Source organism: Marmota monax, unplaced genomic scaffold, assembly GCF_021218885.2.
Source record: "Marmota monax isolate L192 unplaced genomic scaffold, Marmota_monax_Labrador192_F-V1.1 WCK01_AAM20220418_F8-fsc00136, whole genome shotgun sequence".
In the NCBI taxonomy this organism is placed as follows: domain Eukaryota; kingdom Metazoa; phylum Chordata; class Mammalia; order Rodentia; family Sciuridae; genus Marmota; species Marmota monax.
The window spans coordinates 4,400,889-4,428,400 of record NW_026693905.1 but is presented as its reverse complement, the minus strand read 5'-3'; the positions used below and the strand labels follow the sequence as shown (position 1 = coordinate 4,428,400).

The 27,512-nt window shown below is 36.4% G+C and overlaps 1 protein-coding gene across 5 annotated transcripts in view; it reads left to right on the top strand.

Annotated features, from left to right (window-relative positions):
- The window catches only part of Unc80 (unc-80 homolog, NALCN channel complex subunit), a 187,185-nt gene that overhangs the window by 112,048 nt on the left and 47,625 nt on the right, over positions 1-27,512 (top strand). For 4 of the 5 annotated variants that reach the window (XM_046462898.2, XM_046462896.2, XM_046462897.2 and 1 more), the window contains 12 exons: positions 555-686; positions 3,009-3,195; positions 3,798-3,929; positions 11,423-11,566; positions 13,660-13,760; positions 14,827-14,913; positions 17,929-18,112; positions 19,952-20,046; positions 22,020-22,109; positions 22,777-22,878; positions 25,037-25,217; positions 26,265-26,533. In XM_046462898.2, coding sequence (XP_046318854.1) covers positions 555-686; positions 3,009-3,195; positions 3,798-3,929; positions 11,423-11,566; positions 13,660-13,760; positions 14,827-14,913; positions 17,929-18,112; positions 19,952-20,046; positions 22,020-22,109; positions 22,777-22,878; positions 25,037-25,217; positions 26,265-26,533 — 1,704 coding nt within the window. The remainder of the gene's footprint in view (positions 1-554; positions 687-3,008; positions 3,196-3,797; positions 3,930-11,422; positions 11,567-13,659; positions 13,761-14,826; positions 14,914-17,928; positions 18,113-19,951; positions 20,047-22,019; positions 22,110-22,776; positions 22,879-25,036; positions 25,218-26,264; positions 26,534-27,512) is intronic. The other variant, XM_058585194.1, reaches the window with a different exon arrangement.

The window sequence follows — 27,512 nt, the reverse complement described above, 5'->3', positions numbered from 1 at the left end:
TCCAAGAAGTTCGGAGCTACAATGCATAGTGAAGGAAAACCTTGTCTTTTGTTTTTCTAATTATATAAGTAATCATAACTCACACATGAATGAGTTCTTGTTGCTAAAAGAAAAATTGAAATATAGAAGAATGTAAAATAGAGAATCAAGTTTCTATAAAACCTCAATAGCATACTAACATCCCCAGAGGTAAGCACATATAAGTGGATTGTAATCTTCTATGCATTTTGCTGTTAAAAGAATAAGTGTGTGTATCTTATCTATCTATGCATCTGTCTACCTTTGAAGGAAGATAGTTAACACAACTAAATGTCATTTAGTTGAAACTCTTTCATTTTATTGATGAGTAAACTGAGGCCCAGAGAGGTTCATGGTGTGTCCTCCAGCAAAAAAGCTTTGCAGACAGCTCTTCTCTCTGTTTCTTGCCTATTCTGTGAGGAGTCACGTAGGTCCTTGACACCTATTAAAATGGATTGTGTCTTAATTATACTTCAGACTCCTTCCAGGCTCATATTTCATCTTTCTCACCTCATTCTTCTGTTATCAACTAACAGATCCCGCCTCCCAGTATCAACTTCACCCTGCCCTCCCCAGTGCTTGGAATGCCATCTGTCCCAATGTTTGACCCTCCATGGGTCCCTCAGTGCAGTGGGAGTGTCCAGGACCCCATTAATGAAGATCAGTCTGTGAGTATCAAGCATTTTGTCCCCATATCTCCAAGTTGCCTGGAGTACATGTAAAAGAGAAAAGCTATAAGTATGAGATAACTCCTTTGTTCTTATTAAGAGAATGTAATAATATTCATAGAGTTGTTCATTTCTGGGACAGAAGAAACTAACACCTAGTAGTGGTCATTTGCATATGTTCCAATCAACATGATTTTGTTTTATAAAAGCTTCAGCCACCCTATAAAATTATTAAAAGCATTAGGCATGGATTTCTTGACCAATGGAAGCACTTTGCTCCTATTATACAGCAAACATACTAATTTAATCTATAAGATGTGAAATACCTGAAGTTAAAAATACTGACCCTGCAAGAGTAAGAAAAAGAAGAGAGTTGGGGACTCCCACTTCCTCTTTTGCTTCTTATTTTGCTGGTCATCAATATCATCACCACACATATCACTCAGACCTCAGGTCTTATGCTGCTCTTCCATATCCCAGCTGTGTATAATGTGACCCATTAACAGCTAAGTCAAGAACACAGCTATTCGCACACAAAACCCAAGAATATGAGGCTATTGATAAAGTCAATTCTCAAAATATGCCTGCTTTACTTACTTTTCCAAATTATGAATTATGTAAAAGATTTGGAAAATATAGCAAAAATAGAAGAACTCATCTCTTTGTACAAATCTATCATCTTTCCTTGAATAAATTCCCATCAAATTTATGGCAATTATATATACATGTTAAAGACTTTCAATACATCTAACAAAATATCCCAAAAAATGTTATGCCATTTTACCTTACACATTTTTCCTTAAGAAAAACATCTTTTCTATTCCAAGTAATGTGTGTGATTTTAAATTGACACCTCAAGTGGCAAAAAATAGTTATTGGTTTTTTAATTCACACCCTTTTGAAAAAGTTAGTTGAATATTGAAGTTAAGTTGAACATTTTGCATATCATATGCAGACTTTGTAAGGCATTTGCAGTTTTCTTGGAGAATTGTTTGAACTCTTCACCCATTGCACTTTGCCTGTTTTATTTTAGTTTTTTCACGTACAGTATCTTCATAACCCGTAATCCAGTGCTAAAGAGAAAGGCACATCTGTTTCTTTTCTCATATGTGTGGTAATTACAACACCTGAACCACCAGCCTAAGATTCTTGACTTTTCTCCCATACAGGCAATGGATTCCCTCGAGCCAATCAACTCTCTCCCGACTTTACAATATGTTTGAAACAAAGTCCCCTGCCTCTGTAACCAGCCCTTTCTCTCCCTCCACAATTCTTACCTTTTGCTATATAATAAGCCAGCTTAACCACCTCGTTCTGAAAATGAATTGTCCAATCAAATGCTTTTTAACTGCTATTGTGCCATTCGTCATAGTAAACCTTTTGTCTTATGTTAATATGCAGCAAATAAGGCTTCTATGCATGCCAACCTTTAGAAGAGTTACCAAGATCTCTTATCAGTCTCCAGAAGCTTATGTTACTATAGGCCAACAAAGAGATGTGCAGTTGCTGTTGTACATAGAGATTGCTTCCTATTGGTTGTAAAGAATTCCAGGATCACTTCCCTGCACTGAGACCACTGTCTCCAGAGCTCTTGGAATTTTTCTCAGCAAAAGGAAGGCATAAATAGAATAGCCATTTTGCAAAGTGAAATTCACCTGTTGAAGAGTGAATTTGTCCTATTTTTTTATTTTTCCTTTATGCCTTTGGTACTAGTAGACACAGATCAAATTTTATATTCAACCATAGTCACACTATCAACTCTCCTAAACTCAATAATTGTATTTCTACAATTTTAAGTATTCACACTGTGCCATTGTGTTTATCTACAAATGTTATTTAAAGTGTAATAAATACTTGGTTACAAAAATGGAATAAATCACATACTAACTGGTTTATATGAGAGATGTATCTCCTTCCTCCTCCTTTCCATGGTTTCAACTTTCTATTTTATTAACCTTATGTAATAAATATCCTTCATTTAAAGCCAGTTCAAAAATATGTGTACCAAATTTTATGTAGTGTTAATGTTTAAAAAGTAAATCACTGATATCACCAAAAATCCTAAAAGTTAAATAAGATTATTTTCAGAAATTACAGATATTCTTCAATAACTATTCTAATTGAGTTAAAAAATGCTCAGTCCTACATAACTTAGAAAATTGGTAGAAAAACAAATAAATCTCCATAAAACTAGATCATAAATGCCCTAACATTTCCTAAGGTCAAATTATCACATGTGTGTAATTCATTAGGTCATTCTTTATGACTCTGACCTTGCAGGAAGAGTTCCTACTAAATAAACCTGCCTTCATGTCTCCACAGAAATCCTTTTCTGCCAGGGCTGTCTCTCGCTCTCATCAAAGAGCAGAACATATCTTAAAGAACTTGCAGCAGGAGGAAGAGAAGAAACGCCTGGGTCGAGAAGCCAGCCTCATTACTGCCATCCCCATCACCCAGGAGGCTTGCTATGAGCCCACCTGCACACCCAACTCAGAGCCGGAAGAAGAAGGTGCCCTCTGCACCCGGGACTTCTTTGGGGGCTGAGTCACAGGGAAAGGACTTGTTTTTAAATAGAAATTAATGACCTTGGGTGATATGAGGTGATATGCCCCCTCCATCTCTATCACTTTCTGACAATATCCAAAGAAAGAAGTTGTTGCTTTCTAAAGTCTAGAGTTGGCCCATTTCCTAGGGAAAACATTAGCTGTGCTGAGGGAACCCGTCAGATCTTGGATGAAGGCTTGGTTGTGATTCTAGATTCTGGCTAAATTCAGAATTCATATTAAAGTAAATGCAACCACTCTTTCATCATTAAAAATAGGGTTAATCCAATAACTATTTCCAGCCTTCACACATGTAGACAATTTGTCAGTTGACATAAAAAAATGATTTATGAATCATTTTAATTTCAGTGATTCTTTGTTCTGACTTCCTGGAAAACTTTAGGAAGAACTTTTATCTGTCTTTTGTAGAGTCGTTGTTTCCTAGTCATTCTAAGTGACTTAAGCCCTGTGGTCTGAGAGCAGTATATACTTGTGGTATAAGCATAACTATATCTGTGATGATGATAAATGGAGTTGTAAAGTTCACATGCCCTGTTTTGTTTGCCAGTAGAAGAAGTCACCAATCTGGCATCCCGCCGACTGTCCGTGAGCCCCTCCTGCACCTCGAGCACCTCCCACAGGAATTATTCCTTCCGCCGGGGGTCGGTCTGGTCCGTGCGTTCAGCTGTCAGCGCCGAAGGTATGTCCTCTTGCAAATGCCTTCTTTATTCCTCATGGCTCACATGTTTTGAATCTTTTTCCAGTTAACATCGCCTTATTATTTTTACACTGTCCTCATTAAATAACTTATTTGATGATTTGAGGTTAAAAAAGAAAAACCAGAGTGGAATCCTTAAAAAAAATGTTTATTTCACCAGGAATTCTCATTTTTAAGTTGACCTCTTTTAATTACATTACATGTAATCATATTGCTGACAGTCCTGAAGACATTATTGTAGGCAGTAAATGGTTTTCTTCCCTGGCTACACATTACAATCAACTGGGAAGCTTTTTTAAAATGTCTAGACCAATCACAATTACAATCTCTGAAGGTAGGACCCATGTATTGGTTCTTTTAAACCCTCCTTCAATGACTCCAGTGTAGGACGTTGTTCTGGAGTAACTTAACAATCAAATTAAGACTAAAATATCATGATATTTCTATAATGAAGTCTGATTCTTGATGTGGGAGGGGTGGGAGGCAGACTGATGTTCTTCAGCTCCCAAAACATAAAAACTATACTTCTCTAATGATGAACAACTGGCTAACTGCTACATGGTTATATAGATATCATCACTGATTTATGAAGTCAGCAAAAAATGTATACAGAAATGGAACAAATAGAGCAGTCATTCTCAACCCTTTGTTACACAATCCTAGGGAATTTGGAAAAATGACTGATGCTAGTTATTCACAACTTATGGAGATGGGACCCAAGATATATCTGTATTTTCATAACACTTTTAATAAGAAATAATTCATGTACTGTCATCTCTTTGATGTATACAGTGCTGTAGCTTTTAGTATATCCATAGAATATACAACACTCACCATCTTAATTTTCAAATACCTTTTTCATATCAAAAGAAACCCTATACCAATTAGCAATCACTCTTCATCTGCTGCTTCCCTGAACCCAGCAAGAATTAATCTGCTTTTTATTTCTATGGATTTACCATTTCATATAGATGGAATTGTATGATATATGGTCTTTTGTGACTGGATTTTTTCACTTGGCATAATATTTTCAAGGTTCATCCATGTTGTAGCATGTATCAAGTTTTCATTCTTATTTATTCCCAAATAATTTTCTATCACACTGACATAATTCTTCTTATTTGTCTATCCATCAGTTTCTGGGCACATGGGTTTGTTTCCATTTTGTCTACTATGAATTAGGCTCTTAGGAACAGACATGTGGAAGTTTTTATGAGGAAAATTGCCAAAGTATTTCCAATGTGTCTGTACCATTTTACATTCCCATCAAAAAGTGTGAGGGTTCCAGTTGCTCCACATCTTTTCCCACACTCCTTATTGTCTGTTTTAGTTTTAGCCATGCCTTTGGATGTGAAATGGCTATCTCATTATGATTTTGATTTGCATTATGCTAATGCAAATGATCTTTTCATGTGCTAATTGACTATTCATATATCTTCTCTAGGAAAATGTCTATTTGAATCTTTTGTCTGTATTTCCTTTATTACTTTTTATGTATTAAATTTGCATATCATTTAATGTAAAAGATATAATTACAATTACATGAAATACAAATGAGAAAGCATTTATTTCAATTCATGAAAGAACTATGTAGATGTAAAACAAAGTGTCCAGACTGTTATTTGCCCATTTTTAATTGGTTAATTTCATTGTTGAGTGATAAGAATTACTTATATATTTTGGAGACAAGCCATTTGTCAGATAAATGGTTCACAAATATTTTCCCCCATTCTATGGTTTGGCTTTTTACTTTCTTAATGGCAAGTTTGAAACATGGAAGATTGTAATTTTATTTAAGTCATATATGTGAATATATATATGTATATATTATATATAATTTTATATACACAGATGTATATAAAATTATATATATATATATATATATATATATATATATATATATAATTTTGTCACTTGTACTTTTAGTGTCATATCTAAGAAACAATTGTGTAGCCCAAGATAACAAAGATCTGTTCCTATGTTTTTTTCCCAAGAGTTGTATGGCTTTAGCACTTATATTTAAGAGTCCAGTCAATTTTGAGTTAATGTTTTAATTATGATATTAGAATTCAACTTCATTCTTTTGCATGTAGATATCTAGTTGTCTGAGTACCATTTATTGAAAATATTCTTTTTCTTCATTAATTTTTTTGGATTAATGTAAAAAAATCAATTGAACACAAATGTAACAGTTTATTTCTGATCTTTCTATTCTATTGATCCATCCTTCAATCTTTGTTTCAGTAGCATACTTTGTGTCAGTAGCATACTGACACATAAGTCTTGATTACTGTAGCTTTATAGTAAAATTTTTTTAAGGAAAATGTGAGTTCTTCAAATATGTTTTTCTTCTTCAAAATTATGTTAGCTAATCTTAGTCTCTTGGCACTTTTATGTGAATTGGAGGATCATTTTGTCGACTTCTTAAAAAAGACACATGAGATCTCATTCTATTGTATCTGTATATCACTGTGGGATTTATTAAGTCTTCTGATCCATGAACACGTATACTTTTTCATTCATTTAGGTCCTATTTCAACAATGTGTGTAGCTTTCAGTATACAAGTCTTGTACTTCTTTCATTGAATTTATTCCTAAGTATTTTATTATTTTTGATGCTAGTTTATTTAAAAGTGTTCTCCTGCCAGGTATGGTGGCGCACACCTGTAATCCCAGCAGCTAGGGAGGCTGAGACAAGAGGATTGCAAGTTCAAAGCCAGCCTCAGCAAAAGCAAAGCACTAAGCTACTCAGCGAGACCTTGTCTCTAAATAAAATACAAAATAGGGCTGGGTATGTGGCTCAGTGGTTAAGTGGCCCTGAGTTCAATCCCCAGTACCCACCTTCCCCCTAAAATAATAAGTTATTCTTCTAATTTCACTTTTGAGTTTTTATTCCTCATGTATAAAAATACAATTGAGGGCTGGGGTTGTAGCTCAATGGTACAGTGCTTACCTCGAATGCATGAGGCACTAGGTTTGATCCTTAGTACCACATAAAAATAAATAAAATAAAGATATTGTGTCCATCTACAACTAAAAAGTCTTTAAAAAATACAGTTGATTTTTGTATATTATATCTTGTATCCTGCAGCCTCTAATGAATAGTTTATTACTTCTAATAGTTTCTTGTGGATTCCTTAGGCTTTTTTATGCACGAAATGACATCATCTGCAAATAAAGATAATTTACTTCTTTCCTACTAATCTGGATGTCCTTTTTTTCTTTATTTTACTATCTAATAGTAAATCAGATATATTTACTATTATCTAAATATATAGATATAAATATATATATAAATATATATAAATATATCTATATATTTAGATAATAGTAAACATCTATTTACTAAATAATGGCTAAACATCCAGTATGGTTTTTATAGGAGAGGTGAGATCAGATATATTTGCCTTGTTTCTGATCTTAGGGGGAAAGCATTCAGTCTTTTACTATTAAGTATTCACTAACTTAATCCAGTTAGTGTTAGTGGATTTTTTATTTTAAAAAAATCTGTGGGTTTTTAACAAATGGCCTTTATAATGTTGAGGAAGTGCCCTTCGTTTCCTAGTTTTGTATTTTCTTTTTTATTATGAAAGAGTGTTGGGTTTTATCAAAGGCTTTTTTGTACTTATTGAAATTCTCATGAGTTTTTTTCATTCTATTAAGATATATTTGTTGCTTTTTATGTTTATCCTCCCTTGCATTTCTGAGATAAATCTCATTTGGTCATAGTATATAATCTTATATAGTTCTAGATTCATTTTACTAATAGCTTGTTGAAAATTTTCTCATCTGTACACATAAGAGATACTGATCTGTTTTTCATTCTTGTGATGTCATTATCTAGTTTCAGTACAAAGCAATACTGACTTATTAGACTGATTTAGGAAGTGTTTCCTTCTCTTCTAATTTTTAGAAGTTTTTGTGAAGAATTAGTGTTAAATATCTGTTCAGTATTTGGTGGAATTGGCCAATAAACTTACCTGGGTCTTGGCTTTCCTTTGTGGAAAGTTTTTTTTTTATTAATATAGCAATCTCTTTGATATAAATCTATTCAAATTTTCTATTTCTTCCCTAGTCAACTTCTTTAGGTTATGCCTTCCTAAAGACTTGTGTATTTAATCTACATTTTCTAATTTATTTATGTATACTTGTCTATATATTTCTTTGCAATCCTTATTATATTGATAATTATGATTAGTAGTGATGTGTGCCCTCTTTTTCCTCAGTTTTAGCAATTTGGGTCTTTTTTTTTCTTTTCTCTTTCTCAGTCTATCTAAAGATTTATCAATTTTATTGATCTTTTTCAAGGAATAATATTTTATGATGTGATTCAATATCTGACCATTGGTTATTTGGAATTTACTGTTTGATTTCTATATATTTGTAAATTTCCAAGTTCTTATACAATTATTGATATATAATTTAATCTCTTAGGGTCAGAAAATATATTATTTCACCTTTTTAAACTCATTGAGGCTTGTTTGATTGCATACATTCTGAATATGTCTCAGAAAAATGTTTTATTATTATTGCATATGTATGTTAGGTTTAGTTGGTTTATAATGTTGTTCAAGTCTTCTATTCCCTTGATGAAGTCTGTCCAGTTGTTCTAAACATTACTGAAAGTGGGATAGTGAAGTTTGTAGTGATTACCATTGAATTACCTATTTCTCCCTTTAATTCTGTCAGTTTTTACTTCTTAAGTTTTGGGGCTCTGTTGTTGTTACAGATGCATGTAAAATTGTCTTCCCAATAGGTTGAATTTTTATAGTTACAACATGTCTTCCTTTGCCTCCAGTAAAATTTTTTATATTAAGATTCAATCTGATAATAATATAGACTTTCCATCTTTCTCTTAACTATTGTCCACATGCATGCAGCCATCTAGATACCAAGAATGTGTCAGAGACCTACATTTTCCATCTTTCTTCCGTCTTATTTGTGTCTCTGAAACTATATGACTCTAATAAATACTATATATTTGAGTCATGTTTGTTTGTTTTTTAAAATTGATTTTGTTGGTTCCTTATAATTATACATAACAGTGGGATTCATTGTGAGATATTCATATGTATAAACACACATATGAATACATGTAACATAATTTGGCCAACTTCTTTCCCTCCCTTTCTATCCTTACCTTGGGGTCCCTTTCACTTACATTTTCATGAGATTTCCCCCCTCACTTTTTTTCCTCTCTATCTTCTACCTGTGAGAGTAAACATCCAACCCTTGACTTTCCAAGTTTGGCTTATTTCATTTAACATAATACTCTCAAGTTCTTTTTCACTTTTTATTTTTACCGCTCATTCTGTTTCTTGATAGGAATATTTTGTCCATTTTTACTTAATGTAATTATGGATAAAATAAGATTTATATTTGCCATTTTACATGTAAAAGATATGGCATGCAAAAGACAAATTTATTTTTATTGCTATTTTGTATTATAGCTGTCATGTTTTATGTAACATTTATAAAGTATTAAAATAGAAAATACAACTACTGATAGAATATCTTTGTCTAGTTGAGTCCCAAATCTAAGCTTCCTTAAAGACAGTTTCTATTGACTGCTTTTATTTCTCTATGGGCAGTATTTTCTTGATTTTGTTGCATGCCTCATAATTTTTTATCAAAAAATGGAAAATTTAAGTTGTATCATGTGGCAGCTTTGAAAATCAGACACCCTCTTTCCAAATTGGGGCGTGTTATTGCTACAAGTTGTGTTATTATTTGTTTGGTTACTGACTGTTCTGGACTAATTGTTAAAAATCTGCATACTTTCTTGAGTATGATCACCTAAATCTCTTCAGTTAAATTAGTGATCAGGTAATGATTAGACAGAGCTTTTTCATAGATGCCATGTACTAAAGAGTCTCCTAGCCTTTGCTGGAGGGCTCTATAGATGTACTGAGGCACCTTCCTGTTCCAGTAGTTTAAGACTCTGCCTTGGCCTTCACTGTTTCAATTTATGCTTGGGCAGAGCCTCAAGATCAGCCAGAAGTGAAAGGTTAGGAATTTAGGTCTTTCATGAGCGAGAGCACAGCCTTGCACATGCATGCAGCCATCTAGATACCAAGAATGTGTCAGAGACCTACATTCTCCAGATTTTCCTTTATGTTTTTCTGCAGATTCTTGCTTGCCCCAGCGGATATAAGCACCTCAGCCAGCTGTAATGTGAGACAGTTGTTTGCTAATTCTTTTTGGCCAATGCCCTGGGTGTAAATCATTTGCACTAAGCAAGCATTGAGCCAAGTCAAATAAAGACAAGTGCTCTGCGTGGGGATTTTCCAAATAGTGGCTAAATAGTTCAAGTAGTGACATTTCTCTAGTGACAAGGTTTTTGGGAGCTCCAAACCTGCTATACCCCTAGAGGCTGTTAGGCTGCTGGTATTTACATCTGCCATGGATATGCAGCTACTAATTTCCAAGGCTACCAAGAAGCCAAAGAAAGGCAGAGTGAAGAGAGAAAGTTTAAAAAGCAGAAACACTAGCAATCATACCAAGATTCTGTTTTTTTGATTTTTAACAAACAGAAGAGAGAAAGTTAAAAAAGCAGAAACACTAGCAATCATACCAAGATTCTGTTTTTTGATTTTTAACAAACACTCCTTAAATTGTTCTCAGATTTTGGTTAATTTTTAAAGTTCTGAGAATGTTTCTTTTGACTATGTTTTCCAGTGTTCTTATTGCTTTTGTGGTAGATTTGGGGAATCTTTATTATTCCTTAAGTGCCTACCCAGTGTATCTGTCCATATACTGTTTAAAGATTTTCACATACATCTAGGGTGAAACCAGGATTGAGAGCAACTAAGTAAGTCTCCTACCCTCCAGTCCTTCATAAGACCTCTAAAATCCCAAATAACTACATACACTGAAATATGAGAATCAAAGACTCCCTGTTCTTTAAGCACTCTAGAAAAATGACTTACTTTGTATTAATAATAAAATTAGTTTTTTTATTGAGCTGTAAAATGTCTTTCCTACATTCCTTGACTATTAAATCTAAACTCATTGTATTCCCATATGAAATAATTGTTCAAATGTATTATTAATCATATTTATCAGTGAACATAAGAACATGAATATGAGTGGGCTGTTATTTTCATCTGAAACATGTGTATATGTTTTCTGCTACTCCGTATTCATACTTACCACTTCCAGTTGCATCTGTGAGAAATGACTTAGTCTCCACTTAAAATGTGATCTTTGAGTTCATGTTATGAGCTGATCTACCCAGAATGTCCATGCTTCTTTCTCCATAAAACAAGAAAAAAGACAGTATTTGTGAAGTGTGTTGGTTTTGTTATTTAACATGAGGAGACACTCTATGTAAATCCAACTTTTAAAAAATTATGATATTTCATCATTGCTGTGGATTGTACCACTAAGTCGGTAAGACTTGAACTGAACTGAAATGTTGTTGTATTAGAATTACATCACTGGTGAAAGCACTCTGATTTTGTCTCCCCCTCCAGATGAGGAGCACACCACGGAACACACACCAAACCACCATGTGCCACAGCCCCCACAGGCCGTGTTCCCTGCATGCATCTGTGCAGCAGTGCTGCCCATTGTTCATCTCATGGAGGACGGTGAGGTGCGGGAGGACGGAGTAGCAGGTACAGTATTGACCCGTCACACCTTCCGTCATGGGCTTAAGGGTTCGTCTGATGGAGAACAGTAGATTCCTCTTGAACATGTTACCCACTGAACACATATTGAATGGTTTTATGCATTTATTATAACTACAGATTTGTAGCTTAGAATGTCAACACTGTCACTTTTGCGGCAAGCATAGTGTTAGTCTGCCATGCTATAAACTTCCATATCTCATCAATTTATGACCTCCTCCTCCCATACTTGTATAAGCAATAAATAGCATTTACAAAGAAGTAGTTATGACCAGAAAACAAAACAACGCTTAACTTGGTCAAGTGGAAATGAAACAGTCACTGTGTCCATCTTAGAAATTGTAGCTATTCATTTTATACCACAAAAAAAATCTTTCCTAATTGCAAAATGAAATGAAAAACTAGGGGGAAAGATGAGTTATATTTGTGATAGACAAAAGGTTAATATTCTTAAATTTTTGAATTAAGAATAAAGTTAAAACTCAGTATCAATTTTAAAAACCCCTGTAGAAAAATGGGCAAAGGATATGAACAGTTTATTGGCCATTAACACCTGTAAACAACTGTTTAAAACAACAGTGAAAGCTTATATGTCAGTTACAAAGTAGGCAAAGATTTCCTTAAAATACCTCAGTTGGTGAAGAGGCAGGAAAAAGAGCATCCTCAAAACTTGGTGTTCAAGCATAAAATTTGATTCAAACATTCTAGAATGGGGTTTCATTATGTGGATCAAAAACTTAAAAGTGTAAAAAATTGGTTTCTAGCAATTTCATAAAGCAAAAATGAAAACTATATAAAAGTTTATAAAGGACACTGAACATTATATTTAAAAAAGTCTGGAAAGAATTTAAATGTGCTATACCACAGGCAATTAAATTAGTCTTTTTACGCCAATTGAGAGTATTCTGTATATATAAGAAATCATATTCTAGAATATTAACATAAAAATTGTTCTTCATATTGCTAAATTTAAAAATTGAGTATGAAACAATGTTTCCTATATAATGATTCAACATATATGTTAAGTATGTGTTTCCTGTATATAAAAGGACATCCTTCAGACTGTTCATAGCTATTATTATGATTGGTGGTCTTCCCATTTTTATTTTTCCCTTTGTGGTATTCTGTGTTTTCCAGGTTTTAAGCATCAAACTGCCTGATTAGAATAATTAGAATAAAAAGTATTGTAAAAATATTTTTTCAACCAATTTCAAACCTAACAAAAATCCACACCTTTCAAAATTATTTATAGGGATACATGAATGCTAAAGCTTAGTATTTATGTATTTCTTATTCATATTATTGATTTATAAGGCTCTGAATTTCAGTTGGATGGTTAATTTCTAAGCAAAAATTGGTATTGTGTGTTGAAAATATAGATTGAAGGATAAATTTATGCTAAATTCTATACACCTAGTTTAGAAAACTAATGGAATTGGGAATGCTGTTTAGACTGATCCCTTTGCCCACTGGCTTTCTTATTCTGAATGCTTGCAGGTAATCTTAGCCTGACTACCTTTTCCAAAGTAGGAGCACATCATTTCTCATGAGGACTGATTATTTTTAAGAGTCTCTCATCAGTAACGGGAACCCAATTAGTACTGGCTTAACTACTTTAACTTACCAAAAGAGATATTATTTAAAGCATCCATGTAGACTTTAAAAGATCATCTGTAAATCATGTGCACTTTAACCAAATATATTTTCCAACACTAAATAATTAGTTTAGGAATTTATGTCATAAGCAATGAAATATGACTTTTAAAAAGACTTACCACTGCTCATATTATTGTGGTTTCCACAACACAGACAACTGCGTGTGTTCACAAAGTTATTCTTTGCAATGCTAATACTTAAAGACCATCTTACTCTTTTTTCTTAACTTTTCTTTACATGTGAAAATGTTCAGTGAGAACAAGAAAAAGAACGAATATTCACCTTTCAAAAGACAAAGAGTTTAGAGAATCTTTCTAAGGCAAAATGGAGAAACTAATTTAAGCTTGGTTAATTGTTTGAATAATGTGTAATAGATTTATCTCCATTTAAGACAAATGTTCAAATTTTTTTTTCCTCTTCTAAAGTGAGTGCTGTGGCCCAACAAGTCTTATGGAATTGTCTAATTGAAGATCCATCAACTGTTCTTCGACATTTTCTGGAAAAACTGACAATCAGCAATAGACAAGTAAATTCCTCTTCCTTTACAGTGTAGTTATGAATGTGAATACTGTAAAAAGCAAGTTAAAGACTCTGTATAGTGCTGTGCATGCAACAGCAATGTATAGCCAAAGAGTACTTTTTAAAATATTGATGATGAGCAATATTAAATTTTGCTGTTTTCTTTCAAATTTGTTACTTGACATCTGCGTGTGTGATTATGTTACTAGTAATAACCCTAAATCTGAAAGACTCTCAATATTTTGAACAAAGACTAAATTTAGTATAATGTTGTTAATATTGGATACATTTGTTGAATTCTGAGTCTGTGGTACAGGTGGGGTTATTAGAATAGGTGAACACTCTTCTTAATCAAAAAGCTAATACCTAAAGACCATCTTATAGGGTGGTGCCAAACCACGCTATAAGAAAATTATGTAAAAACAGTTTGCTGAGCAATGAAAAAAATATGCTGATAATTAAGAATTATTTGTTTGTTTCTACATTATGACCATATTCACTTGAATATTAGGTTTAGTTTCTGAAAATAAGTTAGTTATGGCTCAGTTATTCTCTCTTGACCTCACTTTTCTTGTTAACTCAAAACTTAGGAAACAGAATTATGAAGTTCAAAAGTTTAGTAAACTTGGTTTGTTTAATGGTTTCTTAACATAGGTCTTCCTTACATTCCCACCACACCTTGGAGGGCATGCCATGGCAGATAGTTAACTAAATATACAGCTCTAAAGGTTTGCCCATGACCTGTAGATACAATGTAAAGTTTTATTAAAAAAAAAACAACAACAACAACACAGTTGTCAGTGATATTTATGTCAGCTACTAGAAGAAAGGTGTTAGTTAAATACTAATATTAAATACTAAAGTGTTAGTTAAATACTAAGATTAGTTAAATACTAAGTATCACATGTATTATAAGTATACATGTGCATCACATAAACTATATTAAAATGTTGAGCATTTACATTAAAGTCTGAGCAAAAAGTTAAAAATCTCCCCCAATTTTCAACAAATTAATTTTGTTTCCTACAGCATGGCACCTGAACAAGACATTAAAATTCTTCTCTTTTTTTCAGGATGAGTTAATGTACATGCTGCGCAAACTTCTCTTAAACATTGGAGACTTTCCTGCTCAGACATCTCATATCCTATTCAACTACTTGGTGAGTGTCAGTAGTCAATAGATTATGTTGATTTCCAAGTAAGAAGCAGGAACATGAGATAAAAGTCTCAGGGTTTTTAAAACATAATTTTTCATTAATTGAGAGACAGGTGAGTCTTATCAGCTGAGTCCACCACTCTTAGTAGAGGAAGACCCTGCCTGCCACAGTTTTGACACATGGTGGATACTCCACAAACGTGCTTTCCCGCTCTTTCTTTAGCATTATGCGACTTCCTTATTTTGGTTCATGTCATTTTTAGGCATTCATTCCCTTTTCCTGTATTGCCATTTAAAGTGTATGCCTGTACACACACACACACACACACACACACACAGGAGCAAGTATTTCCCTAGGTAGAAAATATTTGTAAGTGGATTTTTCCATGACAGCTGTCTATGCTTAAACCTCATCTGAAAACTCCTTCCTGACACTTCAGGTCTTACCAGTTTCTTCACATGAATATGCATTTTGGGGACTGGGACATGATGACTATTATTTGAAACTACACTTTAATTCAGGCAGACAGAAAGCCAAATTAATGTCTCTGTTGGGAGAACTCCTTTCCTTCTTCCTTACTATCGTCAGGGAAATACTTGTCCATATGTATATGCATATGCATCCATAGCAGAGTGACAAATTTAACTCACACTACAACTCCCATGGGCAGAGAATATTTGTAATTCCTTTCTCTTGTCTGTGACTAATTTGGTCTTCCGGAGTGCCCACTTGCCTGTTGGCAAGGGGAACAAAATATAAATAAGTGTCCAATCTCGTTATAAGTTCAGACTGATACAAAAATATGAACTGCACTTTTGGATAGTGTTCAGTCTTTCTTAGATAAAATGCTTATTCTCTAGGAAGCCTCCTTCTTCCCACTGCTTTTGTTTGTAAGAACCATGTGGAGTGGGGGAGGAAAAAGACCTTTCTTCATGGTCTATCCCTGTGTTTCCTCTGGCTGCTACACTTGTGAGAAAATGTTCTTTGTCTGACTGGTGGCTAGATGCCAGGTTGGCAAAAACGGAAGCCCTTGACTCTGGAAACATGAGGCCTGTCTGCTCCCAGTGGTATTTGCTGGAAGTCTCAATCTCACCTCAACTCTGGCTGGTGCTGTAAATGCCCATGAGTTTCTCCATGAGTCCCATCTGGCTCAAGCATAGGAAGTCCACCAGCTGGAGTGTCCTGTTCAGCTACTGCAGCCATTTGGAAAACTCTCCAGTCACGGGTCCATTGTTTTGGGGTCCTGGCTATGCCACACCAAAAAGCAAAGACAGATTAGCAAAGACAAATGTCAGGGCCTCCCTCAGTGAAAGTATGTGCCCTGCCAAGTTTACATTGTGTCGAGGTTGGTATGGAAAGGAAACCCAGAGACTGGAGGCAAGAGCCCTTTCAATGTTACCTTCACTTGCCCACATACCTTCCCAGGTCACCAGACAGGAGAAATGCTTGCCTAGACCATTGCTCTCCTCCATCTTTTAATTCTGCAGCAAGTAGATGAGCATTTAATTTTTCTTCTACTATATTCTCCTTCTGTGTATTTCAAGTGAGCCTTAGAGGTGAACATAAGTCCTTCCAGGTAACAGATAAACTAATAGAGAAAAGGACTGGCCATACTTGGACCTTGCTTTAAAATCTTAAAAATCTTATTTTGCATGAATAAACTTCCTATCTCTGCATTTCTGTCCAGACTCTACTCTCTCCCCAAATCCCAGGCAGATGTCTGCTTTGGTGGACAAGGAGAAGGGGCTTGTATTCAGAAAGAAAAAACAGTAAAGGGAAGAGTCAATTTTTTAAAAATAACCCTTATGAGATATTCCTTTTTTTCTAATTGCTGTCAGAGGTGTAGATGGTGGGGATGTTGGCAACACTGACTCATCACTTCCAGACTCTTAAATCCACTGTTTGACTTGACCTGGCAACTTTAATGTGGAGCAAGAGGAACTGTGGGAATGTGAAGACTTTTGCATGAGTGTGGTACCTTGATAGTTCTAAGATGTTTTTGAATACATCTCAAAATCCTTAATAAGCATGAACCAGTTCTTAAGCTTGTCTGTCATCTCAGTCACCAATCTACTACTGTACACAAAGAAGGCCCATGGCACCATCTCAGATATCTGGCACCTGAATGCTCTGATAGCATGTAAGACAGACAGAATCAGAAATGCACATCAGTTTTAAGGAAGACACACTTCTGACTAATTGAGACACTTTAAGCCCATCCCGTTTCCATCTTTTATAGATTTCTGCTAGAGGTGATGTTTAACCCTCATTAAAGCATTAGCATTCAGAACCATCAAAGCAGATGAGTTTAGTGACCCTTATTATTTCAGTATAATGGAGAAGTTTCCCAGGACTGCCGAATTTTTCAAGAAAAAATGGCTAAACCCACAGGGGAAAATTTTACATTATTCTTTTCTGATTTCGTTGTGTACTATTGAAAGGTAGTCAAGAGTTATTACATCAAATATTCCAATTATAGTCAGTCCTCATCTTATTTTATAGAATGTTAAACATTCTACTCCCTACTAAAAAGTAGATTTAGAAGACATTTTAAATGTCAACTTTAAAATATGAAAAATGGCACTTTTTTTCAACATGTTAGAGGACACACAAATAAAACTTTTGAATTTGCTGATTTGGCAAAGCAGGGCGTTCTTAGGTTCAGACTATTAGACTATTTGCTGCAGCTGGTGTGTGGGTAAACATCACATACAGATTAATTTTGGATGGCTTCTGTACCTGAGAATACTAGGAGATATGGTGTCTATAAGAATGATCTTTATGCCTTCTTCTTAAGAATTGGTCATTTTAATGATACATAACAATATATGGAAGCCTGTTTGTCAATTTTCCAATTCCACCCTCTCCTGATTAGTGCCATTGAAAGTGTTAGAGAAGCATTTGAACAAAGAATGTGAAGTCACAGGAGAAGATCCAAATTTTAAAAAGAAAAGCCAAGGAAATGAGAATGTGAGCTCAGGATCACTGTGGCTTTGTGAAGGCTTGTTCTAATTTCAGGTGGGATTGATCATGTACTTCGTGCGAACCCCTTGTGAATGGGGGATGGATGCCATTTCAGCCACTCTGACTTTCCTGTGGGAGGTGGTTGGGTACGTGGAGGGCCTTTTCTTCAAGGACCTCAAGCAGACAATGAAGAAGGAGCAGTGTGAAGTAAAGCTCCTGGTGACTGCTTCAATGCCAGGTAAAAAAAAAAAAAAAAATTATGAATAGCCCTTTGAAAGACCATGGATGCTCTTTCATTCATGAGAAAATTTTCAGAGTTCTAACCCCTATAATGGAGTGCATCAAAGAATTTTTTGTTTAATCCAATCAGAGAAAAAACAATAGACCCTTTAAAAAGTGAGCAGTTGCCAGATGAAAAGGGACACATCAGAACTGAGATCCTCGTGAATCAGTCCTTGAAGGACTGCCAAGGTTAAAGATGTATGGAAGTCTCTCGCAGAGGAAAGCTGAACTGAAAGCCTTTTTGAGTGAATTTTTGGCACTGCAAGGAGAATGATATTGTCTGCATGGCAGGGACCCCAGTCCTTTGTAAACTCAATGAGAGATGGCTTTATGAAAGATTGGAAAAGGGAAAAGCAGGAAGAGGGAGAATTACAAAAGAACATCAAGTGTGATATGAACTCTAGATACAGTTCCTTTTCACTTCACACAGCTTGTTTGTCCTTAAGATAAAGATTTTACCAAGCCTTTATCCTTGTTCAGTGACGATAAAAATAAAAGAATTGGTCATTTTAATAGAAATAAAGAGAAAGACAAAGTTATTCAGAGATGAGAACATAGGTTCTGGCAGCAGAGAAGCCTGTGTTAAGTCAGCACTGCCGTTTATCAGTCATACAATTAGTATCAGCTGTGAAAAGAACATCATTTTTGTAAGGCTTTCTTTCCCTGTGTGCAAAATAGGAATATAATTCATACTTCACAATCACAAGAAATCAATGAGTTTAAGTATATAAAATACTTGCTGCCATACCTGATCCATGGGAAGCATTCAATAAACAGTTGAATATTTGTGTGTTCTGTAGAGTATCCAAAAATGTGATCAGTTTTTGTTATAGTAAATAAATTCATTTTGTCACTCATATACTTTAGAACAACTTGTTAAAAATCAAGGTATATTATAATATTCACAAAGTTGTATAATGAATGAATGAAGTAAAATAAACATGTGTGTGTGGGGGGGTGGTGATGGGGATTGAACCCAGGGCCTTGTGCATGTGAGGCAAGCACTCTGCCAACTGAGCTCTATTCCTAACCAAAATAACATGTTTTAACCAGCTAAAGTAGAGTACAGAAAATGTGCATTTAAACTACATTTCAGGAACTTCTTTTGGTTTTGCTAACATCTTTGTTTGTATTTTTTCAACTGTCATTGCCAGGTTATCTCATTTAAAATACAGGAATATATTACTTGTTGCAGTGCTTAAGGTTTGAATTTTGACTCTCCCACTAAATAAATATATGTCTTTGGATATGTTATTAAATTTCTCTCTAGTCAGGCATGGTGGTGGATGCCTGTAATCCTAGCTGCTTGGGAGGCTGAGACAGGAGGATTGTGAGTTCAAAGCCAACCTCAGCTATTTAGTGAGGCCCTAAGCAACTCAGTGAGACCCTTTCTCTAAATAAAATATTAAAAAGGATGGGAAATGCAGCTCAGCAGTTAAGTGCCCCTGGGTTCAATCCCTGGTAACAACAACAAAAAAAAAAATTCTCAGTTTCTCTCGTGTTTCTAATTTGTAAGATGAAGATCATGTCATGAGTTTGCTGGGGGATTTAAATACAATTATGTGGGCAAAAGTATTGGGAACTCCATAAATGGTAGCTATCATTGTTTAAGAAATGAACATATTTAAAATACACATTCAGATATGAATAAAGGAGTACAATTAGTACAATACTCATATTAAGCACTCACTAACTATAAATTAAGAATCAACTTAATAATATTTTAAGGCTTTCTGCTTTAAATACAAACTTTCCTGTAGTGGGGTCCATTTATTGTGATTTTTATTGTCTGTAGGTACCAAAACGTTGGTAGTTCATGGACAAAATGAGTGCGACATTCCAACCCAGTTACCAGTCCATGAAGACACTCAGTTTGAAGCCCTGTTGAAGGTAGGAATGACCTTTAACAAAACGATTTTTATACACAATGTCTATGATCACATTTGTGAACACCCATTTTAGAAATAAATGGCATTTTTCTATCTCCAAAGGAATGTGCGCTATTCTTTGTTCTTTGAGAATCTGCTCCATTATTAAGTACTTATGTCATTTTCTCCAGTTTTCACTGACATTTTTAGCTCTGCATTGAAGTAGGCTGCCGCAGTCTGGCTGGGCACAAATGCCGCAGTCTGGCTGGGCACACAATCACGAGCCACCACACAGCTTGTAGATTCAAACAGCAACTCTTTATTCCCGACCTCACACCAGCCGTCTACAATCACGTTCTGGGGAAATCCACGTTCTCTGCCCAAATCCACCTTCTCTCCCAAATTCACCTCCACTGGGCTTCTATCTCCAAAATATACTGTCTGAATCCCGTGAGAACTCAAGGGGAACTCAGGCAGCAGGATACGCCCTATTCCCAGCAGGAATAATCTTAAACCTTAAACCTGGAACCTAAACTGGGAACGCCCTAAACAGGATTATCTTAAAACCGGGAACACCCTAATCTGCCTTGGTCCTTGAGCAAGGTCACGTACATTCAATGTCACTGCAACATGGGGTACGCTGGCAAGGAAATTGTCATACCTACTTGGCTAATGGTCCTGTCTTGGTTGTAGCAGCAGCATGAACTCTGATGTTGCTCCTCACTTCTCTGGAACTCTGTGAATTCCACCTTAGGAGCTTCCTAGCATCACTTGTGGTCATTCTGAAGGTGACCTGGTTTTGTCCACTGATGGCACTGGGGTAACCTTTAGCTGTTGGCTAATGATCATGCCAGAGATCCCTTTTGTGGGACCCAGTTGAATCTATATACAGTCTTGACTTATCACCAGTAGAAATTACTGGTGAAACAAGCCGAGCATGGTGGTGCACACCTATAATCCAGGCAGCAGGGGAGGCTGAGGCAGGAGGATTGCGAGTTCAAAGCCAGCCTCAGCAAAAATCAGGCACTAAGCAACTCAGTGAGACCCTGTCTCTAAATAAAATATATACCTTCGAATAAATCAGGTGGATCAAAAAAGTATTTTCTAGTATTTATGGCAGTGATTCTCCTGAAAAGAAATATAATCAATAGCTACGCTTGCCTGCAAGGTTCTTAAAATAAAGTAGTAAGTAAACTAGTACAGTAATTCTCTGTTTGAAGTTCAAATTTTCAGTAATCTAATTTTCTGGAACACAACTCTGGATCCAGATGTAAGTAGAAAAGCCTCCTAAAAACTCATCTTTGCCAGACTTGTATATTTTATTTCAGTGGAAGGGGTCATTCCTTCTCCTTCAGGCTTTACCCAAACATCTCCAGAGATTTTCTAAGGTCTAGTGAAGCAAAATTCAACAACCATTCCATTTGTATGCACATGTTGAATGGTAATGAATCAAACCGCAAGTTCAAACCTTGCTCCACCATGGCCAGCATGACCCAAATCAAATAATAGGGCCTGTCTAGCCACAGTTTCTTTTTTAACAATACTAGGATTCTAGTTCAGGTTATATAAGTTATCTACATGGAAAGCATTGTATACGGTATGTAATAAGTGTTTGATGTATTATACTTTGTATTTTCCTTAAGTCTTACTAAACATTTTTTTTCCTTGATATTGAGACCAGTAGGTGCCACTGTGTCCCCACAGTTCATCACTTGGTCTGAATTATAACGGGACATCTTTGAGCACTGTGAGAGCAGACAGTTCATATTACATGATTAGTCTTTATTGCATCATTTTTGTCTAACCATGAATATATATCCTCATACATATATATACATATATATATACGTGTATATATATATATAAAATATGAAAAATATTTTTAAATCCTTGTAAGTTATCTTGTTCTTCCAATACTTGTGTCTTCTACCTTATTAACTAGCAAACAATATGTTCCTGGTAAACATATATTAAAATTTGTTGCTATTGTTCTAGGAGTGTCTGGAGTTTTTCAACATCCCCGAGTCCCAGTCCACACATTATTTCCTGATGGATAAGCGATGGAATCTTATCCACTACAATAAGGTGAGACTGCAGTAATGACGCACATGTTTTGTACCAAAGGCTCAAAGCACCTTTCCTAGGCACAGAGACCTTGTTGTTTAGAGGGGCAGAGCATGGCCTTTTGGGTCTATGTGACTTTGAAAGGGTTGCTTTACCATTCTGCCCTTCAGTGTCCTTTGTAAAGTGGAGGTGATGATAGTATCTGCCTCAGGGCAGTTGTAATCATTGATGGAGGTAGACCAAGAAAGCATGTGGTTATTCATCACAATTATGTCAAAGTGAAAAATTAAGTTGCCCATATAAAAACTGTGTGTGTCTACTGGGATTTTTTAGGCCATTCTGGCTCTTTTTCTATGTTAAACATGGCCATGGTGACCTGATCTAATGAGCCATAGGGCTCTCATGGTGACCCCTGGTTTCACCTTAAGGTTACCTTCTCCTTTCAGAGTGTCATCTAGTATGTTGCCTCTGGTAGCTTCGCCCCTGACATAGCACCCAGTGCCTGGAAAGAGCACCCCACCTGGATGGGTTGAAGCTTTCCTAAGCAGGAGTTTGAAAGCATAAAATTAGGAAGAATCAAAACAGTTAGAAGCAAATGAATTTTTTTGTCTGACCTTTGGGTAAAGAGGAAATGAGTAAAATTTAACCATTTGAATTTTCTTTCTCTCTCTTTGTGTAATCCACACAGACCTATGTTCGAGATATTTATCCCTTCCGGAGGTCAGTATCTCCACAGCTGAACCTCGTACACATGCGTCCAGAGAAGGGACAGGAGCTCATTCAGAAACAGGTGTCTGACTACTCAGTTCTATCCTATGTTGTGGTGTCATTGGAACCGATCATCTGTAAATGTGTTGCCCACCCAGAGCTTCTGTGATTCCATTGTGATCCTCTCTGGAAAAAAAATGGATGAGTGACCTTGTTCAATAGATTGTCCCCCAAATAGTGTTATGTTTTATAGATTGGATGGTGAATAGGCATTAAGAACAAATCACATAGAGTAATGCCATAATGAATTATTGAGTATAAACTATGGAAATCCTAATTTATTGACCCATTGATTTATACGTGTGATATTCATTTCACATTTTTGTGAAACAAGATTAGAAGTACATATACTGTAGCCTCTAGATCAGTATCAGAAGTTTCCACCAGCTAGAAAAAAAGTAAAAGGGGTCAATATTGTTATCCTGAAAAAAAAGCATTGAACTAAGGACTAGAGATTGTATTCCATTCAGCTCTGCTACTGACCAAGGATCTGACCTTACTATTATTTCTTAAAACAGGAAGAGACAAAATCAAGTAGTTGTCTTTAGGTTTAAGATTGAAGATCAGAATAATATTTACATATGTAAATCAGACTTTGACCTTAAGGAAACTCTCCATTCTTCATGCAAAATATGGCTTTAGTACACAATTCTAAAGTCAATACAATTTTAATATTGTCTATGTATTACCCTTTTTTTAAATAAAATATCTAAACAAGAATTTCAGGATACTTGATTATTTCGATTTTATTTTCTGCCATGTCAAGAACTAAATGAGAATGGAATAGATTTAGATAACTTAAGTCATTTTAAGCAAAATAGCTACTGTTAACTACCTAAATTACTTTTGAAAGAAAGAAAATACTAAATGTGTTGCAAGGTGTGAGGTGTTGTGCAAAAATGAAAAATCTTAAGAACAACTTCTAAAACAATTTTACCAAAATGATCCTAGACTCTAATTTGACAGAGGATAATCGACAATAAATAAAAGCATAATCAATAATGGTGCTTGGCTTGCATGTATTTACCATGTTTAAGAAAATCTTTCAAAAATGTATTTCAAAAGAGTGCCATGAAATGAGACCCTGTTTGTATACTCTAAGTTGGAATCTTAAGGTGTTGAGAGCCACAGCCAAAGGGGCCCCAGCAAACTTTCAGACTGCCAGCTGATGATTGGCTCACAGGGGCCCCAGCAACATCTAGCTGATTGGCTCCTCTGCGGTGATGCTCATTGGGCTGTTTCCCTGCCCTTTCAGACCATGGAGCTGCTCATTGGGAGACTTTTTTGGCTCCGCCCACACAACCCAGCCAATGGGCCTCAAGAGCAGGAGGAGGGGGGGAGGTGGAGAGGCTTGTGGGAAGCCGGTGGTGGCAGTTGGGCTCTGAGGGTTTTTCCTGAGGAGCTGTTTTGTTTGGCGTGTGTGGTTCTAAAAATAAAGTTCGTTTCTTTTGACAAGTGGCTCCTGAATTGTGCCCAGCCAGACTGCATTTGGGGCCCCAGCAAACTTTCAGACTGCCAGCTGATGTTAAGGCTTTTAAATTCCCCAGCAAGATGACAATATGGATTCCTATGGTTCTAGCTCAGAAGTCCCTCAACAGCTGCTGATTATTTATAAGCATCTGGCTGCTCACTTGATCATCAAGAGAAATGGAAGTAAGGGAAGGGACCAAGAGTCCCATGTGCTTGTGCATGCCACTTAGGCTCAGGGCCAAAGGGCACCAATTAGGGACCATGAGCTTTTTTCTCAAGATAGGTTTTTCCTGGTTCCATTTCAATCTTTTTTTAAGAGACAGACCCAGAACTGCCAGTAAACAGTTTCAGGCACTGATGGAAATCATAGAAGCAATTGAAACGGACCCAGTAAAAGAAGATCATCCACATTATGAGCCCCCAGACAAATAGGCTTTTTGGAATAATGAACTCTCTTGACAATGCTGCCTTCTGCTCCTCCAGACTGCAAACTTCATAAAAAATTCTTCCTTCTTCAGAGCAGATGGAAGTAGAGACTGAGAGTCAATTAAGTATTGTTTGCTTTCTGTGTGATCAGGAAAAAAGCCTTTCTCCCTTATTCTGCTTTTCCTTTTTTCATTTTGTCAACCTGATTTGTTACTGAGAATTTTATTCCAGTTTCTGTACTCTGCAACTTGGAAGTTCCTAATCCTGCTTTTGTTTTCTGCTAGGTGTTCACTCGGAAGCTGGAGGAGGTGGGGCGGGTGTTGTTTCTCATCTCCCTCACGCAGAAGATCCCCACAGCCCACAAACAGTCCCACGTCTCCATGCTTCAGGAAGACCTCCTCCGCCTGCCCTCATTCCCTCGGAGTGCTATAGATGCCGAATTCTCACTCTTCAGTGATCCTCAAGGTATCAGACATGACGAAGCCTTTCCTCTCTAGGGCTTTCCTCACACCCTTGTTTTGTCCCCACTTGAAGAGCAGCTTTATGAGCAGACAGTTATGGAACCCATGGTTCTCAGACCTGAGTGTGCATCAGAATCACCAGGATGACTTGTTAAAACTCACATTGCTGAGCCCCACCCTCCACCTACGAATGAGTTCTAGGATGGGGCCCAAACTTGCCCCACTAGCATGCTGGTGCTGCCATTGCAAGCACCAATATTGGAGAGTAGTACTCAAAGTGAATGGTGAGGGAGCAAGGTGAGGATGGGGGTAGGGAGGGGAGTCCCTACAGAAAACATAGGTATGTATAAGAACTTCAGAAGAAGACAACACTAACCTGGGGTGACAGAAGTCAGAACAGTGGTTGCCTCTGGGTTAAGAAATGAACTTTCTGGAAAGGGTATGAGGGAACTTTTGGAGATGATGAAAATTGTCTATATATTGATTGGGTATTGGTTACATGTGCATATTTGAAACTCATTGAACTCTACATTTAAGATGTGTGCATTTTAATCAAATCAAATCCAAAGCGAGAGACAGAGAAACAGAAAGAGATGCAGTTTGGAACCCAATTCTGTTACTGTTATTAATTTGGTACCATTTACTTGAATTAGCATCCCTGTGCGTCACTGTCCTCCTGAAGAAGGGACAGAGCAATAGTGGAAAGAGCTCCAGCCTGAGGAGTGGTTCAAAGGTCAAGCACTAATCCCAGCCCTGTCGTTTTCTAGCTGGAATAGCTTACATTTTCTCAAAGCTTCAGCTTATTGAGCAGCAGAATGCTGCCCTGGCTTGCCCACAAACTTCAATCCAAGTGGTGCTGATAAAAGTCTTTTGAGAGCTAGGAAGCCTCATCCTAATGCCAGCAACTGTGTGCTGGAAAAGCCTTTTAGCAGGAGATCTTACCCCAGAGGAACAAATGGGAAACAGCAGCACCCTGGCGTTTGATCCCCTGCTTTTGCTGATGGGATTGGTGTGGTACTAATTCCATCTCTGCTGTTTCATGTTCTCACAGCTGGGAAGGAACTGTTTGGCCTTGACACACTTCAGAAAAGCTTGTGGATCCAGCTCCTGGAAGAGATGTTCCTGGGCATGCCAAGCGAATTCCCCTGGGGAGATGAAATTATGCTTTTCCTCAACGTTTTCAACGGCGCTCTGATCCTTCACCCAGAAGACAGTGCCCTGCTCAGGCAGTACGCTGCCACCGTTATCAACACTGCCGTGCACTTCAATCACCTCTTCTCTCTCAGTGGCTACCAGTGGATTCTCCCCACCATGCTGCAGGTGCCCGGAATCCCCTCTCCTAATCAGAAAAGTAACCCACAGACTACCCGTATCTAGCAGTTCCAGATCTATACAGAAACTTTTTAATGATGGGATTGTCTTCTTTCATTACAGTAAAAGGCACCAAATGAAATCCCCCCCCAAAATAAATTTCTGAGTTTTCACAATATCCCATTTTGTCCTGAGATCCCCAGGGTTAGTAGGTGCCTTCTCATTTCTTCTTGCCCAGTGGTTCTCAAAGTGTGGTTTCTGAACCAGCAGTATCAACATCACCTGGGAACTTGCTAGAAATGCACTTCCTTGAGCCCATCTCAGGACTACTGAATTAGAAACTTTGGGGGTCAGGGTTTAGTAATGGGTGTTTTTAACAAGGCCCCCAGGTGGTTCTTATGCCCTAGGCAGAGAATCTCTGTTGAGTCAAATGTATGGCAAGGGTTCAGTTGTTGTTTCTCCCAAGAGATCCTCTGGCCTCTATCTGCCCAGAAATTTCTATTACTGCTAAATTTGGTTTGATGGTATTAGAGGAGGTGAATGTAGCAGTAACAATGTCTGTTTACTAGCATTTGATATATATCTGGCTATATTTAGGAGCACTTAATAAAATTCAGGGAGTGCCTGGGGTTGATGCTAGTTCTCTACTTTTAGGGAAGTTTCAATAAAAGTTATGAAAATAATACATGCTTGTGCAAAGAAGAATTTGCTCAACCTATGGGGGCAAGAAATTTACCTTTATCACAGGACTGTCTGGCTTTTCTTTAAATAGTGGCAATTTTCTCTATTTTGATAACTATTTTACTGATTGCCAAAAGCAATTATGTTCAGAAGTTAAAAAGTTTAAACAGAAAATAGAGATCACCTACAGTCCTCCTTCCCAGAGACATGTTGTTTACACTTGTTGAAAATCGGGCACTCTCTCCTACACATATTTGTACACTTGCACGCACACACACACACTTTTTAAAAACAGAAGTTGTATTAT